The 26,997-nt window shown below is 53.4% G+C and overlaps 1 protein-coding gene across 2 annotated transcripts; it reads right to left on the bottom strand.

The window, feature by feature from the left end:
* Positions 1 to 1,871: 1,871 nt before the first annotated feature.
* Positions 1,872 to 26,229, bottom strand: CLTB (clathrin light chain B). Of its 2 annotated transcripts, XM_081091180.1 has the most exons (6): positions 25,808 to 26,229; positions 19,744 to 19,790; positions 7,764 to 7,881; positions 7,468 to 7,579; positions 4,932 to 4,985; positions 1,872 to 2,304 (listed from the first exon to the last, which is right to left on the bottom strand). In XM_081091180.1, exons 1-6 carry the CDS (start codon positions 25,992 to 25,994, stop codon positions 2,133 to 2,135), a joined length of 690 nt encoding a protein of 229 aa, XP_080947306.1. In that variant the 5' UTR covers positions 25,995 to 26,229; the 3' UTR covers positions 1,872 to 2,132. The 2 variants fall into 2 exon arrangements, with proteins under 2 accessions (XP_080947306.1, XP_080947305.1); XM_081091179.1 differs by lacking the exon at positions 4,932 to 4,985 and having other exon boundaries at positions 25,808 to 26,197.
* Between the last annotated feature and the right edge of the window lie 768 nt (positions 26,230 to 26,997).

Below are 26,997 nucleotides of genomic sequence, written 5' to 3'. Positions count from 1 at the left end.
GGGAAAGTGAAGACACATCCACTTGAGCCCAACACAGCCTTGATTTCTAAACGGAGGCGTGTGAGCAGGGCCGGCTAATCCGCTCGCCCCCACCCTGGTCTCTCCCCGGAAGAGCAGTCCATGTGGTGTCCCTGGGCCTCAAGGTTCAAGGGCAGACAGGGATTGGTGAGGAAGATGGCACTCCTAAAGGGGATGGCAACTGCAGGCATTATTGTATCCCTCCAAAAAGATGCATTGAGCCCTTGCCCGTGTGGCTCAGCGGGTAGAACATCAGCTTGTGGACTGAAGGGTCGCATCCAGTCAGGGACATGTACCTTGGTTGCAGGCTCAACCCTGCCCGGCTGTGTATGGGAGGCACCAGTGATGTGTTTCTCTCCCTTCCACTCTCTCAAAATCAATGGAACAATATCCTCAGGGGAGGGTTAACCAAAAAATAAACAAATTTTTTAAAAAGATACATTGAAGTCCTAACCCAGCACCTCACATGTGACCTTATTTGGAAATAGGGTGTTAACAGAGGTAACCAAATTAAAATGAGGCTAAAGTGGGTCCCAATCCATAGGACTGTGTCCTTATAGAAAGGGGAAGTTTGGACAAAGACGCACACGGAGGACAGGCCATGTGAAGATGAAGGCGGGATTAGACGGGTGCATCTACCAGCCAAGGAACACCTGAGGCAGCCAGAAGCCGGAAGAGAGGCTGAAACACATCCTCCCCTGGTGCTGGGGAGGGACCTGGCCCTGCTGTCACTGATTCAGATTTCTGGCCTCAGGAGAGTGAGACAATCCCTGTTATTTCAAGTCAGACTCTGTTATGACGGTTCTAGGAAAACATATAGCTGTCAAACCATTTAGAACACTATGCAGGTCCCAATATTTTGTTTCTTTGTTTCTTTTTTTTTTCTTCCAATTAAAGAGTCACATTTATTGCAATCCGGGACTATGAGGGGCCAAGGGGAAACACGCCCTGCATGTTACAAAGCGATCCTGCGGCAGTGGGTTGGGTCCCAGGCTCCTGCCATTGTACCCGTCCCCTGTGACAGAGCAGCAATCAGGCCTCTCCCAAGGGAGTGCACTGGAAGGGGATATCAGCCCCTCCTCTGCTAGCAGCAACAGGTACCGAACCCTTTCAGTACAATTAACCAGCTTCATTCCCAGCCACTTTTACAGATCCCAGGGCCCGTTTTCTTCCTTTAACCAGCAAGCCAAATGACACTGGCCCGTATTATTTCCTATTGTGAGTTAGAGGAAGACAGTTCATTCTAAGACAGTCGAGTTTGAGGAGGAGCTATTACCCATGTTGCAGGGAGGGACCGGGTCGCCTCCTCCTTAAAAAATACCTGAATCGGTCCCAATATTTTGAATGTAACCTGTTTGCAGCCTCTGCTGGAGAGAAAGAAGGTGTGGTCCATGATTTTCATCCCAAATCCACAGAGGGAGTGCAGTGGGCCGCCCTGTGAAGAGGGCCCAGCCAATTACAAGGAAGGGGGTTTGGCGGAGGCAACCTTCACCAGCCTCAGCCTGGCTTAGCCTCCACGGGAACCTCTGGCCTGGCCTCCCTCCTGCTTCACGCCCCTTTCCCTCTGGGTCTGTGGCTGATGAGAACAGAGCCTTATCTCACAGGCTTGTTCAAGGATCCGGAAGGATCAAGGCTGCAAAGCATTCTGTGAGAGGTGGTCTTTCTTCCTGGGAGTGGAGGCAGCAGACAGGCAGCCAGGGACACCCACTTCCAGCTGGAAGCTGCTGGGTTCCCAAGGGAATAGCCTCATCTCTCAGGGCTGTGCTGGGAAAGTTCTAAGCCCGAACGGAACCCTGACACCATTTGTGGCTTCCAGAAAAATGAGAATGGTAAAAAAATGAGTGTAAAAAGAATTAACAACACACCCTTTAAGTCAAGAAAAAAGTACATCAGAGGGACAGTCACAATTTTGTGGACTTAGAGGCGGTGTGAGAGGCTGGGACTTCAGAGGGAAGGAGGGTGAGAGGGGCGAGTGTTCCCTCCCCAGCCTGGGAGAGGGGGAGGAAGGGAGGAGGCTGTGTGGAGCAGCTGCCCGAGGCCTTCCACCCTCCTGCCCGAAGCAGCTCCTCTGCCCTCCCCTGCCCGTGCTCCGTGGCCAGGCCTGTGGCCGGCACCTAGCGGGACAGCGGTGTCTGCTTCAGGGACATGAGCACAGAACGCAGGCGGGACACGTCTTTGCACTGTTTGCTGCTCTTGGGGTTGAAGTCACACAGCTGGGCCACTTTCTCCCACTCTGTGCCTGGGGTTTCCTCCTTGGATTCCTTCACGAAAGCCTCCTCAGATGCCCTGCAGGAGGAGATAGGACAGAGGTCTCAGAGATGCCTGCCTTTCCCCCCCCCCCCCCCCCGAACCAGTGATGCTTTCCCTGCAATGAGCAACGCTGCTTTGCCCAGCCTGCTCTGGGGTACTTTATCCAGAGGTCTCCTCCGCGGCCCTGCGCCCTCCGACCTTGGGCCCCAGGAACAGCCTTGGCATCAGAGAAAACCTAGTTTGGGACTGAGTGCAGGCCTCGCCTCCTTAGAGAGGTCTTCCCCTGCCACCCTAGCTAAAGTTTCCTCCTGGACCTCCTCCCCCCCTGCCCCACCCTCACACTCTCTGGTCATCGCCTCTCCATCAAGAGTTCCCCACTGGGACTCCTGGCACCTAATGGCCGTGGAGGAACTAATGTGGTACCTCAGCCATTTTCAATGTTTCCAATAACTTGGCAGAGACAGGACATTGATTAACTAGATAACTAATTGGAGTGCCTGGTTCAGCATTGCCTCATTGTTCTGTGGACCCTGTGTGTTCTCCAGAAAAGAGTTGTGGGCAACCACTCATAGAAAACTCCGTTAAAGGGGACCTTCAAAGCCTTGCATGTGCTAACGTGCATCAGTGGGAAAGTGATGGCGATAGAATCCACCGTCTCCCCAGCATGTTTGATGGCAGAGCTCTTTTTAGCCCGGAATATCTATGGAGCCAGGGCATGAGGACTGCTCCATTCATTTAAGTCTTAGCTTTTGGTTAGAGTCCAGTTAGGGTGACAACTGGTGGCTTCTTCAGTTCTAGCTGACCGGTATGAAAGCCACTGATGAAGGAACAATGGAGAGGCAAAGTGTAGTCAATACTGTTCAGTGGACAAAACCTAAACGTGGGCATTACTAAGAGAAAGACATTAAAGGATTCTTAGGTGAGAGGGCTGGGTCTTTGTCCTGTTTGGCTATCGAGCGCAACCATGCGTGACCGGGCACTGGCGGATGGTGGGGAGTTTGCCAGTGGGTCCACGCAGCCGTGCCAAGGGTGATCTGGCCCTCCCTGCTGCGGGTGCTGTGTGCTCGTTACCTAACCTGTGAAGTGAGGGTCAGAGCCTCCACCTAGAGATCCGAGTGGCTGAGGATCTAAGGAGATGGCAGGTGTGTGCGAGCTTGGGAAGAGGTTGACTGCTGTGCAGAGCTGGATATCCAGGGGGCTGAGGGAAGCTTTCCCAGCAGCGTCCTTTGGGTCAAGAGGCCCCCGCTAAGCTTGCAGCTCAGTGTGGTGGGTGGTCTTGCTGACGGGCACCACCATGGAGCTTGCGGGTTACGCAGAATCATGGCCTCAGTCCTACTGAATTAGAATCCTCATTTTAACAAGACCCTCTGGTGTCTCACAGGCACATGGAAGTCTGGGAAACGCTGGTCTGCACTCTCCCTCTTCGGGGCTCCTTTGTATGATCCGTGGGCCATTTTCTGGGGTGAAACAGGAGCACTAACTACCCCCAGCACCCATGCCCCGCTGCCATCCCCACTCTCCTGATGGAACTCTCCTATGGCCCCCTGCTGCCTTCAGGATCAAGTCCAAGCTTCTTGGCCTGGCACAACAGGCATTTCTGCAGCTGGCCGCGAGCTGACCTTCTCCACACGCCCCCACCTCCACCATCTACAGCCACCAGGCCACTAGGTATATCCTATCTCATCACCTTTGCCCAAGCAACTTCTTCCACCTAAGATGTCCTTCCCGTCATCTTCCCCTCCCCATCCATTCATTCCTCCTCCCACTTTATGGTCCAATTGAAGGTCCTGCATCGCTGAAGCCTGCCCCGGCTCCCACAGCAGAAGGTGGCTTCCGGAGTGTTGTGTGTCCTTCCATGCAGCTCTTATTACCACACACTCCGGTCTGACCAGAGACTGGCACTGAGTAAGTACCCATGAGGACTGGACAGCCGGGAGAGTGAACGGAAGGTAGGAGCGAAAGGCTGTCACCCTGGGGTGTCCTGGGCACTGTGAGAGAAGAGTTAGCCACAGGCCTGCCAAGGGTGTGGCCAGCACGCAGAGCAGCCAATACTTGGCTGACCTCACACACTCATCACTGTATTTTTTCCTTTAGCTCTACAATACCCAACACAACTCTAGGTGTCGCTGTCAACCAACTGAGGAGAAGTGAGAGGGAACTCTACCATCTCTGGTCTAGCTTAGTCACAGTGCCAACTGGGTGGAAGCTCTGAGGAGGAGCAGTGCACCGGGGTAGCCGAAGGGGATAGGTGTGCTCCTAGCTCTTTTTGTACCTCCGGAAACGCACTCAATGTTTGCTTCGTTCAACAGAAGACCTCTGCACCCTACCTCCCACCCCCAAGAGGCATCTCTTTGGGAGGGAGTTGGGCAGCTTTGCCACTCGCCCCTCCCACCCGGGCATGGCCAGTGCATTTTCTTTTCTCTGCCTGTTTTAGCAAAGTCACCTCCATGCAGAAAAGACCTCCATAAGCATTTGCTGGAGAGGCGGAGGTGCTGCGCTGGCTGGGGGTTCACCCCTGCTCTGGTCATAGCCTTCTCCCTGCCCTCGCCCAGCCGCACTCTTGTACCCCACAGGCAGGAGACTCAAGAAACTGTGCCAGCCACACACAGGGGCCTCGCCCTCTCCAGCTCCCCCAGACAGAGGAGCAGAGGAGACACACGTACACGTAGCCGATGATATCAGCATCTGGCTGCTGGTAGAATGCTTTGTCAGCGATCCTTAAGGGAAAGGGGTTAGGTGGGGGAAGACGAGATGGCAAGACAGACAGACAGGCAGAGGGTTAAAGAGAAAGAGAGACAGGGTTAGTACCTCCAGGTCGAGAGGTGTTAGGAAGCACAGCTCTGGGAGGCTCAACCATCCACAGCCCAGAGAGGAGAGCAGGAATCCTCCACCCGCCCACCGCCCACGGAGAACTTGGCCCTGATCAAATTACTCCTCCTGTTCACCACCCATGCCTGCCCACCACTCCCAGCCTCCCTGCTGCCCCAGACACAAGGTCCTTTCTTTCTTATCATTCTGTCCCCTGGTCTAGATTTCCCTCCCCCACCCCTGCCCTCTTTTTCCTGATGAACTCCTACTCATCCTCCAAAGCCCAGTTCCCCAGATACGAAGGTTCCTCCCCCACAGCATCCCTTGTTTCCCCCTGCAGAGGCCCTACTGCTGAGTCCAGCTGGACTCACATGTTTCTCTCCTCTGAACTCAGAGGCTACAGCTGGGGCCTTCTCATCTGTCTTCCGGTACCCAGCCCAGAGCCTGGCATGCAGCAGCTTCCTGAACACAAGTGTGGCGGCTTCCTGGCAGGCCTAGTGATTTGAAGGGATGAGCCTCAAAGGCTGGACTGCTGGGCAGCATCCCTGAAATGCTCTGAGACCTTTTCCACAAAGGTGTTCTCTGTGGCATCTGCTGTCCTTGCCTGCTCGGCATTCATTCTCCTTCTTCCAGGAAGGGCACCCTGATTGTCCTTTGCAGGATCAAGTTTCCCTCAAGTCAGTCCCTGTGGTTTGGGTAGGACTGACCCCATGCCCAACCCCAGGAATGGAATATTACCTAAGCTGGGTCCATCAGGGAGTCCCTGCCTCTGGGCCTGACCCATGCCCCACCAATGAGGGTCAGGTCAAGGACTTATGCTGGAGCTATTGGGAGCAAGCGATTATTTTATTTTCATTGAAGTTGCCAAGTAGATAGAGCAGAAGCCTGGAGCTGCTGGTGGCCACCTTCGCCCCCATCCCAGGGGCGGGGGGGTGTCCCAGAGGGAAGGCTCCATAGAGGAAAGAAGAGCTTAGAGACAGTAAAAGTGGGTGCCAACTGACTTTGTTTCCGCCCTTGAGCCCGCTGTGCCTGCCGTCCTACCCCCTGGCTTTTCAGTTCTGCGGGCCGCTCATTTCCTTTAGTGCTGAAGCCACTCTGGGTCAAAGCTCTACAAGCAACAAAATCCTGTACCCAGGCTGGCTCTTCACTCCCAGCCAGGACTGTGCTTTCCGCGACACTAACCGTGGCACAGAGGGCCCAGGCCTAGCTGTGGGGCCCAGCACAGTCTGGCTCACATCCCACGGACCTGGGACCTCAACTGCTGACTGCAGAACTTGCTTCTCACTGTTGTGGTGAGGCGGTGAGAGCGTGACAGTGTATCCGCCCTTCCAAGTTCAGGGCTCTGAACGCCACAGGCAACCAAGGAAGTAGTCCTGGGCATTCCGCTTCCTCCTTCCTCCATGTTCTTGCCACCAAATCACCCATTCTCAAGATGGGCCTCCAATACCATAGCCCCCTCGGGTCCCCATAGCCCCCCATGTTCTCTAGCGCCCTCATGTCCCTATAGCTCCCTCCTGTCCCCACAGTCCCCTCATGTCCCTCTATCCCCATCATGTCCCTCTAGCTCCCTCATGTCCCCATAACCCCCTCATGTCCCTCTATCCCCCTCATGTCCCTCTATCCCCATCATGTCCCTCTAGCTCCCTCATGTCCCTATAGCTCCCTCATGTCCCCATAGCCCCCTCATGTCCCTCTATCCCCATCATGTCCCTCTAGCTCCCTCATGTCCCTCTAGCTCCCTCATGTCCCTCTAGCTCCCTCCTGTCCCCACAGTCCCCTCATGTCCCTCTATCCCCATCATGTCCCTCTAGCTCCCTCATGTCCCTATAGCTCCCTCATGTCCCCATAGCCCCCTTGTGTCCCTATAGCTCCCTCCTGTCCCTCTAGCTCCTTCATGTCCCTCTAGCTCCCTCATGTCCCTCTAGCTCCCTCCTGTCCCCATAACCCCCTCATGTCCCCATAGCCCCCTCATGTCCCTCTAACCTCCTCATGTCCCTATAGCTCCCTCATGTCCCTATAGCTCCTCTCCTGTCCCCATAGCCCCCCATGTCCCTCTAGCTCCCTCATGTCCCCATAACCCCCTCATATCCCCATAGCCCCCTCATGTCCCTCTAACCTCCTCATGTCCCTATAGCTCCCTCATGTCCCTATAGCTCCTCTCCTGTCCCCATAGCCCCCCATGTCCCTCTAACCTCCTCATGTCCCCATAGCCCCCCATGTCCCTCTAGCTCCCTCATGTCCCCATAACCCCCTCATATCCCCATAGCCCCCTCGTGTCCCTCTAACCTCCTCATATCCCCATAGCCCCCTCATGTCCCTCTAACCTCCTCATGTCCCTATAGCTCCTCTCCTGTCCCCATAACCCCCTCCTGTCCCTAAAGCATCTGTTACCGGTTGTTGATCTTGTTCTTTTCCACTTGTTCGCTCTGGCGCTGGTTCCACTCCTCCAGGTCCCTCTTGGCCTTCTCCCGCCACTCCTGTTCTGTCACCTTGGAGGCAGCATCTGCAACCCCAACCGGAGGATGAGTGGCAGCTTTCCAGAAGGGACACAACCGCCCCGCTGCTTCTCCCCTCGTCCCCAGTGCCCATTCGTACCCAGTTCCCACATTAGAGGGGGGTGCATATACCTTAAAGTTCCCCACCCCCCACCATGTCCCAAAGCAGCCCAGCCTCAGCCCTGCCCTCACCCAGCTCTTGCAGCCGTTTCCTCTGCTCCTCTCTCCATTTGCGGATGCTCTCGGGCTCCTGTGTCAGCCGGTCGGCCTGGGCAATGGCAGCATAGCCGTCAGCGGGGCCATTAGCCTCCTAGGACACAAACACACAGCCATGTACCCAGGCCATCCACCTGCCTCCCAGTGTCTACGGCCCAAGGATCAGGACATCCCCTCACATTCTTTTTTCTTACTTGTTGAACTGATTGGGGTGACATTGGCTAACAAAATTCTACAGGTTTCAGGTGCACAATTCTACAACATAGCATCTGTACATTGTATTGTGTGTTCACCACCCTAGTCAAGTCTTCCATCACCATTTATTTATACCCCACCTTTTTTTTTTCTTTTTAGAAAAGCAAGAATTTATTGACCACAGCAAAAGCACACTTAGGACAAGGAAGGGCACAGACGGAGCAACAGGAGAGCCTAGGCCCATGGTCGGCAAACTGCGGCTCGTGAGTCACATGCGGCTCTTTGGCCCCTTGAGTGTGGCTCTTCCACAAAATACCAACTTCTGCGCATGGGCCACGAAGTTTCAATCGCACTGTACATGCGCACCCACACGTGGTATTTGGTGGAATACCTAGGCTAAGCTGCTTTGGCTCACTGGGAAGTCAGAGAAAAGGGGGCCTTAGAGATAGGTTTGGGGGGGCAAGGGGGAGCTACCACTGCCCATTGCTCCCCTGGTTGCAAGTCTCGTGGGGTCCCTTGGAGTTTAGAAGATACGTGCCTGTGGGGGAAGGAGAGGGGAGAGAGAATGGCACAGGTGTACTCCCTGAAAGGAGAGTGCCCACTGTTATTTGTCTGTTTGTTTGTTTTATAATTTATTTTTGGAGAGAGAGAGAGAGAGAGAGAGAGAGAGAGAGAGAGAGAGACATTAATGTGAGAGAAAAACATGATCAGTTGCCTCCTGTACACACCCCAACTGGGGGCCAAACCCACAGCTGGGGCATATGCCCTGACTGAGAATTGAACCAGCGACCTATTGATACACAGGACAATGCTCAACCAACTGAGCCACACTGGCCAGGGCTCACCCACTATTTTTTTAAAGATATTTTCAACATATATTTTTACTGATTTCAGAGAGGGAGAGAAAGATAGACACATCAATGAGAGAGAATCATTGATTAGCTGCCTACTGCACGCCCCCTACTGGGGATCGAGCCCTGGTGGAGAATCAAACTGTGTGACCCCCTAGTAGTTCATAAGTCAACGCTCAACCCCTGAGCAACACTGGCCAGGCTCAAGCACTATTCTTTTTTTTAATATATTTTATTGATTTTTTACAGAGAGGAAGGGAGAGAGATAGAGAGTTAGAAACATCGATGAGAGAGAAACATCGATCAGCTGCCTCCTGCACATCTCCCACTGGGGATATGCCCGAAACCCAGGTACATGCCCTTGACCGGAATCGAACCTGGGACTCTTCAGTCCGCAGGCCGACGCTCTATCCACTGAGCCAAACCGGTTTCGGCTCAAGCACTATTTTTAACAAATTTTAGTGAATAGGCCATATGTTGGGAAAAAATAGTAATTTCACCGACATAAATAAATATTACATATCTATAACTATAGTTTACATATATATTTAAGTCCAAGAGTTACCACGCATAAACAATGTTCAGCGAATGATTAACACGTGATCACATCGCATTGTGCGAAGTAATTGGTTCTGTGGTCCCTGGCATGAGTTTCTGCAGCGGTTTTAACTCGTGCCAGCAATGTTCCCACATGCTAAGGCACACCCCAGCCTTTTTTTTTTTTAATATATTTTATTGATTTTTTACAGAGAGGAAGAGAGAGAGATAGAGAGTTAGAAACATTGATGATGAGAGAAACATCGATCAGCTGCCTCCTGCACATCTCCCACTGGGGATGTGCCCGCAACCCAGGTACATGCCCTTGACCGGAATCCAACCTGGGACCCTTCAGTCCACAGGCCGACGCTCTGTCCACTGAGCCAAACCGGTTTCGGCACACACCCAGCCTTGTACATTTGTTTACTCCCAGTGACTGGTGAATGCACGTATTTACTAGGCTTACTCAGTATAAATTTAAAATTATACCACTATATATAGAAAACTTTTCTGAGAAATTAAACTTTTCATACATACTTGATTTTTTAAACTTTTTTAAAATATATTTTGTTATTGATTTCAGAGAGGGAGAGAGAGAGCGAGAGAAACATCAGCGATGAGAGAATCCTTGATCAGCCGCCTCCTACATGCCCCCCACCAGGGATCAAGCCTGCAACCGAGCGTGTGCTCTGACCGGGAAGATCCTGGGACCGGTTGGTGTGTGGGATGACGCTCAACCACCTGGGCCACACCAGCCAGGTTGTTTATTTTTTCTTTTGTTTCCCTTGCCCAAGAACATATATCAGAAAAAATATTCCTGTGAGAAAGGTCTGAGATTTTACTGCCTGTTTTCTCCTAGGATTTTTATTGCTTTCAAACCATAAAACAACCTTAAACAATCTCACATCTCAAACAACTTCATACCCACTGTCTCCTTTGCACTTGCTGTGCCCTCTGCCAGCAAGCCTTCCCCTTGTGTGACCCTGGGTAAATGAGAGTGGCCACCCCTCTGGGTTGACATAAGAATGAAAAGAGCCCTAGCTGTTTGGCTCAGTGGATAGAGCGTTGGCCTGCGGACTGAAGGGTCCCAGGTTTGATACCGGTCAAGGGCATATGCCCAGGTTGTGGGCTCAATCCCCAGTAAGGGACGTGCAGGAGGCAGCCAATCAATGATTCTCTCTCATCATTGATGTTTCTATCTCTCTCTCCCTCTCCGTTCCTCTCTGAAATCAATAAAAATATATTTTAAAAAGAATGAAATAAGTTAGCCCTGGCCAGTGTGGCTCAGTTGGTTGGAGCATTATCCGTGCACTGAAAGGTCAGAGGTTCAATTCCCTGACAAGGGCACATACCTAGGTTTGTGGGTATGATCAATATTTCTCTTTTTCTTTCTTTCTCTCTCTCTTCCTCCCTCTCTAAAATCAATTAAACGCACACACACACACAAACAAAAAATGTCATTTTTTAAAAAAAATAATGAAATTAGTTAACAAAATGTCAAGAATTTCTTTTTTTTTATTTTTAAATATATTTTATTGATTTTTCACAGAGAGGAAGGGAGAGAGATAGAGAGTTAGAAACATCGATGAGAGAGAAACATCGATCAGCTGCCTCCAGCACATCTCCTACTGGGGATGTACCCGCAACCCAGGTACATGCCCTTGACCGGAATCGAACCTGGGACCTTTCAGTCTGCAGGCCGACGCTCTATCCACTGAGCCAAACCGGTTTTGGCTTCTTTTTCTTTTCTTTTTTTTTAAATATATTTTTATTGATTTGAGAGCAGGGAGAGGGAGAGAGAGAAACATCAATGATGAGAGAGAATCATTGATCGGCTGCCTCCTGCACAACCCCTACTGGGGATCAAGCCTGCACCCTGGGCATGTGCCCTTGACTGGAATCGAACCCGAGACACTTCAGTTCACAGGCCGACACTCTATCCACTGAGCCAAACCAGCCAGGGCAAAACGTCAGGAATTTCTAACACTTCTTGGCACACAGTGAGTCCCTTGTGTTCCTATCATTAAAGGCAATCTCTTACAGTTTTATTTACCCAACAGCGCATACACAGTCCGAAATGACCTCACTTTATGTTTACTTGTCCCTTGTCTGTCTCCTCCATCAGAATGCCACTCGGTGACAGGGACCTTATCTGTCCGGTTCCCTGCTGCGTCCTCAGCACCCCACACAGTGCCTGGCGCATAGCAGATATTCCACACATATTTGCTGAGTGCCAAGCAGCCCTGAGACAGGCAGGATGGCCACGGCTAGGAATGTGGTAAAGAACTTGGACTCTGCAGCCAGAATGTGTGGGTTCGAACCCCACCTCTCTGCTTACTAGATGTGCGTGTAGCCAGGGCAGGGTGCCTAACCTTTCTGGGCCTCAGCTTTCTCCTCTGAAATGGGAATAATAATAAAACGACCTCTGAGACCTGTTGTAAGGATTTGGTGCAACAATATTTGTAACACGCTTAGGAGAGTGAATGGTAGTTGGCATTATTATTATTCTATTCCCATTTTATAGAGAAGGACGCTGAGGCCAGGAGAAAAGGCATGATGTATGTCTGACTCCCAGACCAAGGCTCTGCCCACTTCGCTACCCCTCCAAGAGTTGGGGTTGAGAGCTCAGCCCAGGAGGATGCGGCTCCCCTCCAGTCTAGCCAAGCCTTTTACAATCCAGCCCCATCTCCCGCCACTCCCTCTCTGGCACTCAACACGCCCCACGCATTCCTGTCTACACACATCCCACCCACCCCTGTGGCTGCCTTTGCTTTCAGCCTGAAATTGTCTTCCCTCCCTTCTCCAGCTGCTTAAATTTTACTCCATCCCACGAGTTTCCAGCTTAAATGTCACAAGCTCTGGGATAGCTCCCAACCCCAAGCAGATTTCGTACCCCTTCCGCTGTGTGCTCAGTCACAGCCTTTGCCTTCTAGGGATCTTGTTTGTAACTTTTTTTAAAAAAAAATGTATAATATATATATTTTTTTAATATATATTTTTATTGATTTCAGAGAGAGAGAGGGAGAGGGAGAGAGAGAGAGAAACATCAATGATGAGAGAGAATCATTGATCAGCTGCCTCCTGCACACCCCACACTGGGGATCGAGCCTGCAACCCGGGCATGTGCCTGACTGGGAATCGAACCATGACCTCCTGGTTCAAAGGTCGATACTCAACCACTGAGCCACACCGGCCAGGACTGTTTGTAACTTCTAAACAGCTGTTCTGTCCTTTCAAGGCTCCCATGCTCCTCCTTCAGACACTCTTCAAAACTGTCATGAAGTCGGTGTCGTTCAATGTCTTCTCCCCACACAAGTGTGCTCACCATGAAGGTTCCGGAGCCAGCGTGTGCCCGGCTCAGAGGAAGTGCTTTGTAAGTGTTTGCCCAAGGGGTGCAGGCAGCCAGGGGGAAAGAGCACACACCCGGCTCTGGCTGTCTGGGGAGTGGGAGGGGCAGGCCCAGGATGGGTGGTGTAGCCCGGCACCTCGGGTCAGGTCCACCCTTGGGTGGGGCGCTTTGGGTGGAGCCCTTATTTCTCTTTCCTGACTTGAGTTTAGAGCCTCATGACATCCCGAGGGGCCTTTCCAGGGCACATGGATGACTGTGTTGGGTGAGCCCCACCCTGGTCACGGGAGAACAGCCCTGCCCTGAGGCCCAGCGGCCAGGATCCCTGCCCAATCCCTACAAGTCCCATCTGCAAACAACTGCAGTTTCTTTTGTGAATGTGTTAGTGCACGCGCCATATTTTATCTTCATGCTGGTACCTATCGCAATCTGAAATGACAGGTTTGTTTAGCGTTCACTATCTCTCTTCTTGCAAGAAAGTGAGCTCCTTGAAAACAGACTGCCTTGTCTGTATAAAGCAGGGGTGGGAACCTGTTTTCTGCCGCGGGCCATTTGGATATTTATAACATTATTCGAGGGCCATACAAAATTATCACCTGAAAAATTAGCCTGCTGGTCTTGTTGAGGAGCTCCACGGCACCTGGGGATGAGTCCTGGTGCAGGTGCTGCTCAGAGCCTGGGTCGGAACTCTGGGGCCACCCCTCCTCCTGTCACGTGAGAGTTTTGGGAAAGGACACTGGGCTTTGTTTCTATGTAAACAAAAGCCAGTGAGGAGAGCAGAGGTTGTCTTCATCCTTCACTGGTAAGCCAACCTTGGCCTCTGTGGTAGCAGGGAGCAAAGGGCCACTTCCTGTATCCTGCCAGGAGGCCATAGCATATGGGCGATTCCCCCCCACCCCACCCCTTTTTAAAATATATTTTTATTGAATTCAGAGAGGAAAGGAGAGGGAGAGAGATACAAACGTGAATCAGAGAGAATCCCTGATCGGCTGCCTCCTGCACACCCGCTACTGGGGATCAAGCCTGTAACCTGGGCATGTGCCCTGACTGGGAATCAAATCTTGACCTCCTGGTTCATAGGTCGACGCTCAACCACTGAGCCATGCCAGCCGGGCTTTTTCTTTTTTTCCTTTTATACCTAGTTGCTCAGAAGACATTTTTATTTTGCTGCTTGGTGAGTTATTTGCTAGTCATATTTTTAAAATCCAATCTACGAAAAATTCCTACTGCCTTAGGAAATTATAGTCAGAGCCTAAAATTCTTAAAATGCTTGGGTTATCACTTATAATTACTGAGTTTGTTTTCAGCAGCTCATCAGCTTGTTTGGAACTGGAGGAATCACTTGTCAAACTACAGCTGTGCGGTGAGCGCCCTGGAAATGGGAACTCTGGAGGGGGTGCCCCAGAGCTCCACCAGGAGGGCACCCTCCGTATCTAATAATCCCGACTATCGGTCTCTCGCACTACTGTGGTATATTAACCAGGACACACGTGCTTTCTGTCAGCGCCACAGGGTAATGCAGCGGTTCTCATACTTCTTTAGTCTGAGACCTATTTACACTTTTAAAATTATCCACCCCATAGACCTAGTATTTATGTGGGTTATATCAATATTTCCTACATTAGAAATGAACACAGATTTTAAAAGTATTAAATCATTTAGAAATGACAATGATAAACTCATTTTGTGTTAAAAATCATTAGCCTGCTATATTTGGTCAAACATTTAATTAACTCACCCCTAATTCCTTGGCAAGGCCAGACCAAATGATTTTTCGGCCTTATACAGCCCTTGGGCCAGATGTTCTCCAACCCTAGCGCACAGTCTCCAGAACAGGGAGGGCCTGGGTATAGGAGGAGTTCAAGAACATTTATTGACTAAATGAACATGTTCAGGCTTGGGGACAGGGACAAACAAGGCAGCCCATCAGCCCGGAGCTTGGTAGGGGGAGTCCCTAACCAATGAGGACCATGGCTGGGATACCTGCTGTGACACAGGTCAGGGTAAAGAGGGGGCACAAGGAAGGGCATGGCCATTCTCGCCTGAGGGCAGAGAAGGACCGGAAGAGATGGGGCAGGGCATTTCATGCCAAGAGCAGCATAAGGGCCACGTGGGGCAGGTGCCTTTGGGAAACTGAGTGCAGAGAGGCCGCCAGGTGTGGGGGAGGTGGGCTGGACTGATCCTCCGGGCAGGAGTCTCACCCTCCTGGCCTTTAGGGCCCACCATCGCCAAAGCGCCTGCCCTAAAACGAAGACTCCCAGGTTATAGAGCATTAAAACTGGCAGAGCATTTGCAATTAAACGGTTCTCTTTTATCTTTACCACCACACACGGTGGGGTTTATTGCCTTTGTTTTATAGGTAGGGAAAGTCTAGCACCAAAGTCCCAAGGTCAGCCAGCCAGGAAGTAGCAGAGCCAGGATTCAAACTGAATTTCTGGGTGTGAACATGGTGGCCACGTAGTAGCCAATGGGGACCAAACTCACTTCTGGTTCACATGATTTGTGTGCCTTCTTTTTTTTTTTTTTTTTTTTAAATATATTTTATTGATTTTTTACAGAGAGGAAGGGAGAGAGATAGAGAGTTAGAAACATCGATGAGAGAGAAACATCGATCAGCCGCCTCCTGCACATCTCCTACTGGGGATGTGCCCGCAACCCAGGTACATGCCCTTGACCGGAATCGAACCTGGGACCTTTCAGTCCGCAGGCCGACGCTCTATCCACTGAGCCAAACCGGTTTCGGGCTTGTGTGCCTTCTTTTTGTCTCCCAGGTTAATCTGTCTTCCCAGGATTCCTGCCTGTGCCACCTCCTCCCCCTGCTCCACCCCCATCTCTCTCACACTCGCCTGGGCTCGCTCTGGCTAGGCCAGGAGTGGATAACAGGTTTCCTGGGCTTCAGAGCACTTTTCTCCACAGACCTGTGGGGGCAGCAGGGCAGGGCAGGGCCTCTAATCCCCATTTTACGCATGAGATCTGGCTCAGAGCAATGACTAGTGGAAGGCCGTCTCGCTGGGGAAAGCCAGAAATGAAGCCCAGGCTGTCTGACTCCATCCAGATTCTTCCCCACAGCCTGCCCCGGTCTGGGTCGGGGAGCAGCCTTGAAGAGCATCTGGATCCCCCAGTACTCCTCTCAGCCCCCGGAGCAGCTGCACATCCAGGGGCATATTGTACCCTGAGGTGGTTGTGCCCCAGGCCTCAGGCCCTGGCCAAGCTGGGCCTGCCTCTGCCACCACTTCCCATGGGCAGTGCGGCCCACTAACCTGCTCTGGCTGGCAGCTGTGCCTGCCCCACACCTTGAACCTCAGACTCCCCCAGCCCCCTTCTATCTGCAGTGGGCCCCAGGCTCTGGGCAAGTCCTGGACTCAGTGTCTAACCCGCTGTACCTTGAACATGCTGTCCCCCCGAGCCAGGCCCACCCACATCCCCTCAGGCAGCCTCGACACCACTTTCAGCACCCCTCCCTGTGGTACTGCCTGACTCAGTGCAGCACCTGGTTCAAGTCCCAGCTCTTCCCAGCTGTGTCAGCAGAGTGAGCTTTTACCCCCCATGCGTCCTCCTCATCTGTAAAATGGGGACAATGACAGAACCTACGTCGTAGGGCTGTTGGGAGGATGAAATGAGTAACAGCACGTAAAGCTCTCCGTGGTGCCTGACACACGGTAAGAACCAGGCTCAGCTCTTCATGCTACCCAGTCTCTGAGCCCTTGCTGTCCTGCACGACCACCACTCCTTCCCCGGGCTCTGTGCTCTGTCACAAGCGAGCTCTTTGAGGACAAACACACATTGGATCTGCCTCTTCATCCACTGCCCCAGCACAGTGCCTGGCACTCGGGGGCCAGGAGTGACTCCATGCAGGAGCAGTGGCTGTCTGCAGAGCGATGTGGAGGGCGCAGGGACTCGGCATCAGGGGGACTGGGCTTGAAGTCCTTTCCTGCCCCTCACTGGATGTGGGACCTCTGAGAACCCCTTTCCTGGGCTACTTGTGCTTCATCACCTGTCAAATGGGAGGGGCCACATCCCACTCAGGATGTGAGGTGGGGACCCTGTGTAACACATGATGTGCACCCCTGTAGCCGGTAGAGGATGTGCATGGAGAGGGCCGGCAGGCTGTTGCCACGCTGCGCCATGACCAGAAGAGCACAGTGGTGTTTCCGGCAGACAAAGCCCCGAGAAGCTGTTTGGCGGCAGTGAACTTGTTTTCCTGGCCCCACCTCTGCTGGTGGGTGGGGCGGGGGGAGTGAGTTACAGCAGGAACGGCCCAGTGAGGAAAGCAGGTCAACTGCCAGGAGGGTTGGCAGCCTGGGAGGACCCACCAGTGGCTGCAGGAATGCTCTGAGCCCCTCCCAAGCTGGAGAGGGAAGGGGTTGGAAATGGCCAGGACCAAAGGCAGGAGGCTCCATCAGTTCTGCTCCCTGACACCCCTCTCTGGGGGACCCCTCTGCTGGACCCCATAGGAGCATCTCCGTGGGCCGTGCTGGCCGAGCCCGTGCTGTGAGTCCAGAGACAGCCAGGAGGATGAGGAAGATCCGTCTTTGGGATTGACCGGCTCAAGCTAAACTAAGCTGAGCTGTTTCCTCTAAGTAGCTCAAAGGGGGATGATGGAAGGGGTGGGGGAAGTTTGTGCAGGTGGAGGGAGTGCTGCAGGGGCGTCCTACCCTTGCCCCTGGCAGTGCCAGATGGAACTGGAATAGGTGTGGCAGGCTTATCCTTAGGCCTTGTTGGGGATCAGGTTTGTAGCTGGACCCCCTAGTGGCCCACAGGCTACCACCAAAAAAAAAACACCCCAAAACACACAATAAAAGTAAGAAAGTTCTGCCCAGGGCCCTTGAAAGTTGGGTATGCCTGCATCTGGCCGTGTGGCTCAGTTGGTTGAGCATTGCCCCAAGCACGGAGAGGTCACCGGTTGATTCTCGGTCAGAGCACATGCCCCAGTTGCAGGCTCCATCCCCAGTAAGGGGCGTGCAGGAGGCAGCTGACCAATGGATATTTCTGCTCTCCTTGATGCTTCACTATCTCTCTCCCTCTCCTTTCCTCTCTCTCTAAAAAAAAATCAATAAAAACATTTTTTAAAAAGAAAGTGTTGGGCATGTGAGGCTTTCCTCCATCTGCAGCACAAGCCAGACCCTGCTCTATGTTTGATTCTAAAGAAGGTCTGGAGGGTGGTGGTGGAAGGGCACCCAGCTTCAGCCTGCTACAAGGATGAGGTGCAAAGGGCACCAGATCAGGGAGGGAGGTGTGGACGGAACTGGCTTCTGACAGATGGGCCTCATCTGTGACCCCTTCTAGGATGGCACAGATGTGAAGCAGTTTACAAAGAAACATGCCTGGGATTATTACTGGGATCAGTGAGAATGGGAGTTCACACTGAAATAGGGGAGGAGCCACCCAGGGTTCCTCAGATCTGCCAAACAAAGTGAGCCCAGAGGGTGTGGAGAGAGAAGGCCGCCGACCCTCATCTATAGGAAGGAGACTTATCCTCCTCATAGTGTTCTAGCTACGTCTGTGGTTCCAAGTGTATCTCCAGCTCCAAGTCCACTGGAGGACACAGACCATGGGGTCTAGCAAAGTCCTTTAGAGTGTTCCCAGCACAGGGGCAGCCCGGGTCTCAATGATCTACCAAGCCGAACAGGAGGCCAGGCTGATTATTTGCGGCTCTCGGACCCACGGAGACACGAAGTCCTAGAGCCCTGGGAGACTGACTTCCTAGCCTGCAGACAGTTGAGTGCTTTTCCAGAAATAGGAATTGGCCAGGCTCCCTGTGTAAGGTGCCAGCCCAGCCCTCTTACATAAGAAAGTATTGTTTATTCTCACCAAGGGTCAGGAGGCCAGCTCCTCCGCAGCCACAGGGGCTCAGCAGATGGCAGAGCTGAAGCCGAGGGGGCAAGGGCCTTTGACCCTTTTTCCCAGTGGGAACCACGGCTCATCCACTGAAGGCTTCACCCCACCCAGGCCCCCGGGGGGGGGTGAGGGGGAGGTAAAAAGTAAAGGGGTTGCGGGGGTGAGGACAGTTGCGTCTGTGGGGTCCTGGGGATGCCTTCTGTGAGCCAAATTCTCTAAGTCTCAATACTTTTCTAAAATTAAAGTATAGTTGACATATAGTATTATATGAGTTTCAGGTGTGCAACAGACTTCTTCATCAATCCAAGTACTTTCAAGCCCATTTATGTCTATATGAGGGGAGGAGGGTTACGTGGGCACAGCGAGAGGCAGTTTTCAACTAGGAATGTCCTTACTAGGTGTTTTGGCGTGTGCATGTGTGTGCAGTATGGGGCCACTACAAAGGATTTTTAAACAAGGAACGTGAAAGCTCTCCTCTTATCCCTCCCCAGCTCCAACGTCGGGGCTAACACTGCTAATAGTTAGTAGACTTCCTTTCAGATTTTGTGTGCAAACGTATTTCTAAAGTGAAAAGCAGGACCACGCTGAGCATACTATTCTGCAAGCTGCTTTTCCACTTACTATATTGCCGGCTTCTTTTCGTGTCCATACAGCGTGGGTTTCCAATTGGCCCGCCCAGGCCCCCCGTGCTGGACACTTAGGCTGTTCCCGTTTGTCTGCTATTCTACCCCATCCTGCAGACAATCTGGGTGTCCTCGTCCAGTTATTTCCTTGGGAGAAATTCTGAGAAGTGGAGTCTCTGGGTTAAGGGCCTACCCAGGTAGAGACGGCCACCCAGTTCGGTCGGGAGGGCCAACGTGTGCAGGTCCCTGTGTTTCCTTCAGTCCATGCCACTGTGAGCCCCTTTATCCCTCCCTCTGTAAGCAGGACATCACCATGGGCAGCCTGAGGCCACACCCCACCAATCCCTGTCTCTAGTGGTCTTTATTCCTCATCCCCTTCTCCTACATGAGACACACAAAAAAACACACACCAAAAAACAACATGTCAAAACCTGTGTGTTCCCATCCCAATTAATCAGACTGGAGTGACCAGAAGACTGAAAGCCCTAATCCTATTGGGGATGGGGCCGTACGTTCCTGGGATTCAGGCTGTCGGTCCCTACCACTGCTAAGGCAGAATTGCTTACCTGAAACACATCTCCATTGATCGTGGTCCCCATGTCCTCAGGACCAGCTAGAAAGAGAACAAGGAGACAGCATTACTCATTGCTCAGCTTACAGCAGGCACGGAATGGTCCTACGTTAGTGCCCCAAGCCGGCTTCTGTATATGCCCATGCGTGTATTCTCCCCCCAACACAGACATGATGGATCCTTGGGCCCAATCCTTTGACTGCTCACCATGCCTTCTCACAGCCTTTATCACATGTGATTTTCACCACAGCCTTGTGATGAAGTTGTTATCAATCCATTTTGTAGATTCTCAAACTGAGGCTCAGACAGACTATGTGATTGCCCAAGGTCGTCCAGTCAGTAATAGCTCCTCTCCTACCTGAAGCGGATTTACCCTCCGCTGCCGCTGGGAATGGCCCAGTAGAGCCTGTGCAGGCAGAGGCACTGTAGGCTCAGGGCGGGGTCTGCAAGGGCTAAGGAGGAGGGACCTGCAAGTCTCTGCCTGTCCCGGCAGTGCCTTGAGCAACTAACTACTCCACCTGGGACAGCAGGAACTGCAGCCCCCACCAGGCAGCACCTGCCCTATTTTTCCTGCTTCTGCCCCTCCCAGAAGGATTTCATTTTGCCCGCAACTATGACTCCTCCTGGTCCCTTTCCCTGACATCTGATTAGTCACAAATTCCTGTAGCTTCTGCTGCAACAGTGACCCTCAAAGTGGCCCTCCGCTCTTTGCCCTCTGCCCAGCCCCAGCCCCAGCCCAGCCCCGGCTCTCCCCCTGCTAGTGGCAAATACCTGGAGGGCCCCTGTGTCCTTTCTCCTCACTACTGTCTTCCCTGAGCCCTGCAGGGTACCTGTGACGTAGTAAGAGCCAGAAACTATGTGTTGAATAAAAAAATTACAAAATGAGCCATAGCCGGTTTGGCTCAGTGGATAGAGCGTCGGCCTGCGGACTCAAGGGTCCCGGGTTCGATTCCGGTCAAGGGCATGTACCTGGGTTGCAGGCACTTCCCCAGTAAGAGATGTGCAGGAGGCAGCTGATCGATGTTTCTCTCTCATCGATGTTTCTAACTATCTCTCTCCCTTCCTCTCTGTAAAAAATCAATAAAATATATTTAAAAAAAAAAAAAAGCCGAAACCGGTTTGGCTCAGTGGATAGAGCGTCAGCCTGCGGACTGAAAGGTCCCAGGTTCGATTCCGGTCAAGGGCATGTACCTGGGTTGCGGGCACTTCCCCAGTGGGGGATGTGCAGGAGGCAGCTGGTCGATGTTTCTCTCGCATCGATGTTTCTAACTCTCTATCTCTCTCCCTTCCTCTCTGTAAAAAATCAATAAAATATATTTTTAAAAAAAATGCTGAAACCGGTTTGGCTCGGTGGATAGAGCGTCGGCCTGCGGACTGAAAGGTCCCAGGTTCGATTCCGGTCAAGGGCATGTACCTGGGTTGCGGGCACATCCCCAGTGGGAGATGTGCAGGAGGCAGCTGATCAATATTTCTAACTCTCTATCTCTCTCCCTTCCTCTCTGTAGAAAATCAATAAAATATATTTTTAAAAAAAATTACAAAATGCATTAAAGAAAGGAAGAATGAATGACTGGCTTCCCCAACTCCAGCCTCACCCTCTCCCAACCCTCTTTCAAACTCAAAGTTGTCCTCTGCTCTCTACCCCGTGCCCTGCTCCAGCCCCACCTCTCACCCACACAGTGTGCCCATAAAGCATACACTTACCTATGTCATTCCTCTAATTTACAAATTTTTTTAAAATATATTTTATTGATTTTTTACAGAGAGGAAGGGAGAGAAATAGAGAGTCAGAAACATCGATGGGAGAGAAACATCGATCAGCCGCCTCCTGCACATCCCCCACTGGAGATGTGCCCGCAACCCAGGTACATGCCCTTGACCGGAATCGAACCTGGGACCTTTCAGTCCGCAGGCCGACGCTCTATCCACTGAGCCAAACCGGTTTTGGCTGTCATTCCTCTAATTTAAAATATAATAAAAACAAACCCAAAAGAAATCCACTTCCCCTGGACCACAGTGGCCTACAGGGCCTGCTCCTGCTTCTGGGACTCAGCAGGTACTGTTTCCTCTGCCTGGAAGGCCTCCTTGCCCATCTCCACATGGGCTGCTCCCTTCAGCCTCTGGTTGCCTTAGCGTTGGCCTTCCCTGACCACCCCTGACATTCACCGCTCCCGCACCTCCCCTCCCCAGCAGTATTTTCTCACAGCACTTAGCACAGGTGATATGTCTATTTGTGTGTGTGCTTATTATCTGTCTTCCCCACTAGAACGGACCCCCCAATAGAGCAGAGACTTCGTTTTGTCCATTGCTGGGGCCCAACACCCACAATCTGGCGCATAACAGAAATTCCGTAAATATCTGTCAAATTCCGGACCATAGCACTTGAGGGTCTTTACAGCCTGGTCCTGTCCATTTTTTCCTACCTTGCTACCCACCAGTCCCTCCCACAAACCCTATTCTGGTTTCCTCCTTCCCCAAACACATCCTGTACCCCATGCCTTTCTTCCTGCTTCCCTCTCTAAAGAATGCTCTTAGATCCAGTCATTCTCCAAGACTCGGTTCATGAGTCACCTCCTCTGGGAAGCCCTCCACTACTGCTGCTTCCCTGGCACTGATGGGCGGTCTCGCCTCTGGGGTAGTCCAGAATACTGAACAGCATCCCCTGCCCTCTGATGCAATTACTTGTGACCTCTCACGGGTCATGCACTCCTTTATCAGGCTCTTATCCTACTCAGCTCCTCAAGGCTCCTGCACAGATACAGTGAACAGTAAGTGTTGGCTAAATGGAAACTGAATTGCTCTTTGAGGGCCGACTGCTCTCTGCAAGGCCGCTCTGCAGCCTCTCAGAAACTGCCTAGCAAAAAGCCACAGGAGGCCCCACGGGAGGAGCACAGGCAGACTGGTAGCCCTGTACCAGCCGGCCAGCGCGGTGAGCAGCAGCAATGCTGCCTTCAGCTTGGGGACTGACGGGAGGGACCTGTAATCCATGGAAATAATCCCCGGTCGATATAAATTATAATCAACGCTGTTTTCAGACTCAAACAGTGATTGATTCTAATCAACTATGTCAGCTGTCATCCCTAGGCGTTCAGATAGGGCTTCTCCTGGCTGAGTGGCAGCATCTTCCCCAGGGCACCGCCTCTACCAGGGCCTTACGTTACCAGGGTCCACTCAGGATGATGCCAGTCTGTGCACCTGGCCTCTCTGGAGTGGGAGTTGCACCACCCTACTCCACCCTGACCAGCTCCCGGCGCAGGCCCCTCATCCACAGGCCCGGCCCACGCTGGCCTTCAGAAAGCCCCTCAGCCCGTCTCTCAGGTCCACGAGTGTTCCTCTGGAGATGAAGTTTCAGCCTCTTTGGGAACCCACACACACCCACACATAGAGTTAGGAGTATTTGCTCCCACAATGCTTTCTGGTTTGTCTATTGCACATTTATAATCATGTGTCCATAGTCAGAGGCCGGCAGAGCAGGGGCACAGGAGACACGAGTTCCAGGCATCACCAGTGAGTGTTGTTTCACTCAGATCCTTGACCCCTTTTTTTTTTTTTTTTTTTTAATATATTTTATTGATTTTTTTACAGAGAGGAAGGGAGAGAGATAGAGAGTTAGAAACATCGATGAGAGAGAAACATCGATCAGCCGCCTCCTGCACATCTCCTACTGGGGATGTGCCCGCAACCCAGGTACATGCCCTTGACCGGAATCGAACCTGGGACCTTTCAGTCCGCAAGCCGACGCTCTATCCACTGAGCCAAACCGGTTTTGGCCCTTGACCCCTTTTGGAACGGGGGCAGACAGGGTCCAGAACATTCCTGGGAGCTTACTGAGGCCCAGATGGGGAAACAGGCTTGCCAGGAACCGACTCGGTGAGTCAGGAGCAGAGCTGGGCTGGACGGCTCAGCCACCTGGGTGTGAAAAAGTAAACCTCTGGGTCCTGCCCAAGGTGATGAATGGAAACAAAGTGTCCATTGCTCAGGCTGGCCCAGCCCCAGCCCCAGAGGAGAGACAATGTGGCTCAGGCTCAGGTCTACACCAGACACCTCCTTCCCCAGGGGCACCAGGGACCCAACGTTAGAGCACTCAGCACAGGGGTGTCATCTAAGACAGCGGTCGCCAACCTTTCGGACCTCACGGACCACCAGATGGGCAGCGGTGGGAGCCAGCATCCTCCCGGTCCCGGAAGGCCAAGGCACATGCACCCCATCCATCTTGGCTTCTGACACTCTGGGCTAGTCAGGGGGGATTACTTGCTCAGCACCAACGAGGGCTAGAAGGGCAGATCAGTTCCATCCTGCCTGGCCACCTACGGAGCCACCATCCTACACTACCTCCTGGATCCCCATGCCCCGCTCAGGACGGCAGCTGAGCACTTGCAGCTGTGGTGGGTGTGAGAGTCCAGGAGGATCTCAGAGGGCTGTGCCCCACCCTGTGCCCCAATCTGTACCCCACCCTTGCCAGAGAGGGAACCTCCTTATCCAGGCTGTCAGCCCCTGGAGCCCCACTGTTTGGGGAGAGGCTCAACTCCCAGAGGCCTCTGGCTAACCGGGCTGACTTTTACCTGCTTCTCCCTCAGGAAGTGCTAACTTCGGGTCTTTTCCGCAGGGCCTCCCTGGGGCCAAGCCAGACCAGGGAAGCTGAGGGTCTCAAGGAAGAGGCGTGGACAAATGAACACTGGTGCCTGACTGTGGACAGGCATTTCCCTGAGATGTGTGAAGGTCCGTGCTGAGCTGCTGCTCTGAAAGGCTTCCATGGCTGGCTGGGTAACAAAAGACTCACTGCCCGCTTCCCCCCTCCCCAGCCTATCACCTCCCGGTGACTGCGGAAGCATCTGAAAGCAAATGGAGCTCAGACTTGGGAGGCCTGGGATTGGATCAAGCCCCAGATCTGTCACTCACAGCTGTGTGACTTTGGGCAAGACACTCAAGCTCTCTGGGCCTCCAGGTTCTTATACGTTACAGAAGGCTTGTTACAGTTCTCATAGCAAGGGGCTACAGAGATGCTTCAAACTCCTTACCACGGGAACTGTCTTAGTCATAGCTGCATCCCCGGTGGGCCTGGCATACAGGAGGTGCTCAGTAAATGTTGAATGAATACAAACATGCCTATAAGGAGCCTTACTTGTAAACATTTTTTTTTAAAATATGGAAGCTACCACTTATTCCAACAGGGCCATAAAACCCCACCAAAATGACAGCATTAACAGGAAGCAAGGGCAGTTTTGGATGCGCCTGTGAAGGTGCTATCTACTTTTTTACCAAATATTTTAAGAAATTATTCTCTCAAGCCAGAACCACAGTGGGAACACTGGCAAACATGCTGTTCTGAAGCTAACCACAACAGTCCTGGACCACCTTTGGAAAATGCCAGAGGGCAGAGCCACATCTGACCGAAATCCACGATGTCCTGGTATCTCACTCAGAGTCAGGCATGTGGAAGACAGTGTGGTCAGGTGGACAGGGCTTAGAGTCTACCGGACACAGGTTTAAATCCTTGCTCTGCCGTTTGCCAGTTGCTCTAGTACTGTACTTTTTTTTAGCCTCGATTTTGCCACCTCTAAAATGGGTCTGACACTGAGTATCCAATGATGACATGTAAGTATAAAATGCCTAGCCCAGTGCCTGCAGGTGGTCCCAAGGGAAAGTCTGTTTGTTTCTGGACACCCTCCTGCCTTCCCAGCTGCAGGAGTGGGGTCTGCTGTCCTGCCCACACCTTCGGGGCTCGGCTCGGAGGCCGAGACAGGCCTCCCTGGAGGCTCAGGGGACACTCGGGGCGAGGCGGTGCTGGATTCCAGAGCCGCGCGGCGGTGGAACTGGCCGGGGAGGAAACGTCCGGAGGAATTCTGGTCCCGGGAGTACCCGGCCCACCCAGGCGGGGCCTCTAGGAGGATCTCCAAGGAGATTCCTCCCGGGTTCCCAGACCCCGGGTTCCCAGACCCCGGGCCCCAGACCCTACACGCACACACGGCCCCAGGCCCGCTCCCGACGGCAGACCGACGGCGGGCCCTCTGTCCCCCGGGCGCCCCCGCCCCCGTGCCCCGGCCGCCGCGCTGACTCACCCCCGCTCGCGGGTCCCGGCTGCGCCAGGGCCGCGGGGCCGCCCGCCGGGGCGCCGAAGCCCTCGTCATTCTCGATGACCGCGATCTCGTTCTCCTGCTGCGCCAGGAAGGCGGCCGCCGGGTCCTCCTCGGCCGCCTCGGGGCCCCCGCTCTCCGACGCCGAGAAGAAGCCAAAGTCATCAGCCATTTTCCCCGCGTCTCCGCTGGGCGTCCGCCTGGCGCTCGGCTCTGCCCGGCGCGTGCCCGGCGCTGCGCCCGGCGGCCGCGACCTGTCACCGGAGCAGCAGGCGGACCTCGGCGGGGAGCGGCCCGCGCACCGCCCGCACCTCCTCTCCGCGTCGGCCCGGCCCCGGCCCCGGCCCCGGCTCCGGCTCCGGCTCCGGCTCCGGCTCCCTGTCACCGCGGCGCGGGCGGGAGCAGCGGGACGGGAATGCGGTGATGTCACCGCCGAGGGAGGGGGCAGCCGCAGCCGCAGGTCGCCTCCCCGCGGCCACCGGAGGGCGGCGCAGCCCGGGGCGCGAGGCGGGCAGCACAGCACCGCGCGCCCACCCCCGCCGCCAGCGCTGGCGCCCGGGACACCGCGAGGCTCTGGCCGGTCCAGGGGCGAAACGGGCGGGACCGAGTCGTCGTAGCGACCGGCCACCGCGGGGCGCAGCCCGCGCCGGGAGCAGCTGGGGGCGGGCGCTGCGCAGACCTCACCCGGACCCATTCTGTAAAGTTTCTTCACGGACCTGGGCAGGTCGTAGGAATTCCGTTACTGCGGATTCCCTCCTCTGCAAGAGCGGGGAGACGGGGCTCGGAGAGGTGACCCTCAGTCCCCAGGCCTCCCGCCTCTTTCCTGCGGGGCCAGCCTTTCCCACCAGGCGCGTAGCTTCGGGGCATTTCGTGCGCGTTTCTCTTCATTGAGGAGGCTTCCGTTCAGGCTGCCAGAGTGTGCATGACCTGCCTGGACCACAACGGGCAGCGGTTCTCAACCTGTGGGTCGCGACCCCTTTGGGGGTCGAACGACCCTTTCACAGGGGTCGCCTAAATACATCCTGCATATCAGATGTTTACATCACGATTCATAACAGTAGCAACATTACAGTTATGAAGTAGCAACGAAAATAATTTTATGGTTGGGGGGTCACCACAACAGGAGGAACTGTATTAAAGGGTCGCGGCATTAGGAAGGTTGAGAACCACTGCGT

Source organism: Myotis nattereri (genome assembly GCF_964212035.1).
Source record: "Myotis nattereri genome assembly, chromosome: 5".
Lineage (NCBI taxonomy): Eukaryota > Metazoa > Chordata > Mammalia > Chiroptera > Vespertilionidae > Myotis > Myotis nattereri.
Note: the sequence above shows the minus strand (reverse complement) of the source record. Positions and strands in the feature narration are given on the sequence as shown.

Coding starts and splice junctions, on each gene's coding strand:
- CLTB (XM_081091180.1), bottom strand. CDS start 25,994: ATGGCTGATGACTTTGGCTTCTTCTCGGCGTCGGAGAGCGGGGGCCCC. Junction 19,791..25,807: donor GCCGGGACCCGCGAGCGGGG/GTGAGTCAGCGC, acceptor TTCTCTTTCTAG/CTGGTCCTGAGGACATGGGG. Junction 7,882..19,743: donor TCAATGGAGATGTGTTTCAG/GTAAGCAATTCT, acceptor TTTGTGTCCTAG/GAGGCTAATGGCCCCGCTGA.